Here is a 2,129-nt window from a genome sequence, read left to right as displayed (position 1 = left end):
CTTCAGGGTGCCTCCCTTCACCATGACCTTCTGTCTGTCAGGCTGAACTCCTGTTAGGGCGAAGAGTTGAGCCTTGAAAACCATGGGTGGCTCCTCGGTGTTGAGCTCTACTGCATCAAACTTCTCTTTGCCCCATTTCACATTGACTGAAAGCGGATTTAAAAAAAAAAAATACATCGTACGTGTGAGTTACGTGTTAGTAGTGGGAACATATTAGCTTAACTAGAATGGGTTCTGTGTGTATGACACAGCAGCTTGTGCTTCAAGGAATCAGGCAGCTAACCGGGCAGTCCTTCTGAGTTGGTTTCATCCACAAAAGGGGAAGYTAAACCATTATATTGCTGTCCACTGAAGCAATTTTGTTGTGATAAATCACTTGACTGACTTGTGTAATATTACCGGTTTAGAAATAGTAAAATCATACAAAGTAATAAACAGTTCCTGGTAAACRAGCAGCTGTATTGCAATTAGCCATAAATGGGCTAACTTTAGTGAAAATGCTACCGCAGTTGGTGTTTTAAAGAAACATRTCCGGTCTATGAAGGCAATAATKTAAAACAAGTGAAACTTCAACTTGCTAAAACGTTTTAAAAGTGTTTTACTTCTTGGTGGTTGTAKATAACCAGGTAAACACGTCAACTTTAGTGTTGCCAAACTAGACTAGCTTGTTTGGTTTACTTGAAAGTGCTAGTTAGCATAGCCGGCAATGCAAAACACATTATAAAGTTGAACATAGARACTCCTAAAACACAATATAGCCAACCAAATGTGTACACATATTTCTTTCGCAACATTGTTCCCATCAATAACAGTTACAGCTTGCTGAAAATATAGACGGTCTTCCTAGAACTGCTAGCATGCTAACTGCATATCATGCTACACGGCTAAGCTAACGTATTTACGATGCTTCACTAAAACACGTGTAAGGATTCGCGCTTTCGTTATAGCTTTAATGGTAATAACAACAAATACGCCGCGTTTGTTTTACATCATACCTGTAAACACCGGCATGGTTGGCAGTCTTTGTTTTCCTGGAGTATCTGATATTGTTTTTCCCGTGTCAGTCTACTGGGGCGCGAATGAAGAGTTGGCTAGTTCTCAGTCTGAACTTCATTCAAACAGGATGACGCTGCAACAACACGCTGGGAACTTATCGATGCGCTCGACAACACGTTRGCCATCCTGCTGGATACTTCTCCGCTTGTCTGAGCTCATTCATGTATTGAGCAAAAATTGATTTGGTGAAGACCCAATTGCAAAAAACAGAAAACTCAATACTGGGACCGATCAGTAAATTAGGATATRATTGAAAAGTAAAAATGATTTCAGCTATGAAATTTAGACAGTGGATTAATATTATAGGGTGTCGTTAATAAAAGCACTAAATTTAATTAAAATATGTCAGACACTACTGAAAATTGTCAGTTTCTACAAAGGAAGGCAAGCCACAAACTGTGGTAATGACGCTTACTAGACAGCATGTCATTTGAAAACTAAGATGCACAAGCGACAAGCATAACCACACTTTTGAAAAGATTGTGAAGCAAAGGTCCTTTGCTGGTAAAACCCTAAATGTAAAACCCAATGAATAAATACTAGTACACACACTTGTACACATTTTTCTGGCCTGGTTCCCCTATGAAGAATCTCTGGAGGTGCCGCTACTCTAAAGAAGCTTTTCCATAATTACCTTTAGTAGCTCATTTATAGCATTGCTGATTTGCTTAGTTTAGAAAATGGACTGGATTTATTTTTTCCTGAAAAAGTGAATGAAAAATGTTTCTATATAAATAAAAATTGAAAACCAAATGACCTTTCATGTGAAAAAGGTTAATGACCACGAGTCACATCAACAGCCTTCCTCATGACCTAAAACRTCTAGATTGAACAAACTTTGGTGAGTTTTACGCAACACTGAAAACAGGTATTTTAAGAAAATTGGATCATTAAAGTTAACATACATACTTGGCATGTATAATTGTGTACCAAATATTTATTCTGACAAAACAKATTTGGCTTTACTCATCCACTTGAGAAACTGCTCACACCAATTTTCAATTATTAAATCAAAAACTTACAGGAACCGATAACGGTAAAGCAAAAGACCAAGGGACAAAACTTTCCATTCA

At 37.7% G+C, this 2,129-nt stretch overlaps 1 protein-coding gene across 1 annotated transcript in view; it reads right to left on the bottom strand.

The window, feature by feature from the left end:
* usp14 (ubiquitin specific peptidase 14 (tRNA-guanine transglycosylase)) overlaps window positions 1-1,178 on the bottom strand; it is a 13,384-nt gene extending 12,206 nt beyond the window's left edge. Inside the window, exons 1-2 of the mRNA XM_017309887.1 lie at window positions 996-1,178; window positions 3-146 (exon numbers count right to left, since the gene is read on the bottom strand). Coding sequence (XP_017165376.1) covers window positions 3-146; window positions 996-1,011 — 160 coding nt within the window. The 5' untranslated portion in view covers window positions 1,012-1,178. The remainder of the gene's footprint in view (window positions 1-2; window positions 147-995) is intronic.
* Between the last annotated feature and the right edge of the window lie 951 nt (window positions 1,179-2,129).

Source organism: Poecilia reticulata, linkage group LG17 (assembly GCF_000633615.1).
Source record: "Poecilia reticulata strain Guanapo linkage group LG17, Guppy_female_1.0+MT, whole genome shotgun sequence".
Taxonomy (NCBI): domain Eukaryota; kingdom Metazoa; phylum Chordata; class Actinopteri; order Cyprinodontiformes; family Poeciliidae; genus Poecilia; species Poecilia reticulata.
This window is presented reverse-complemented; position numbering and strand designations above follow the sequence as displayed.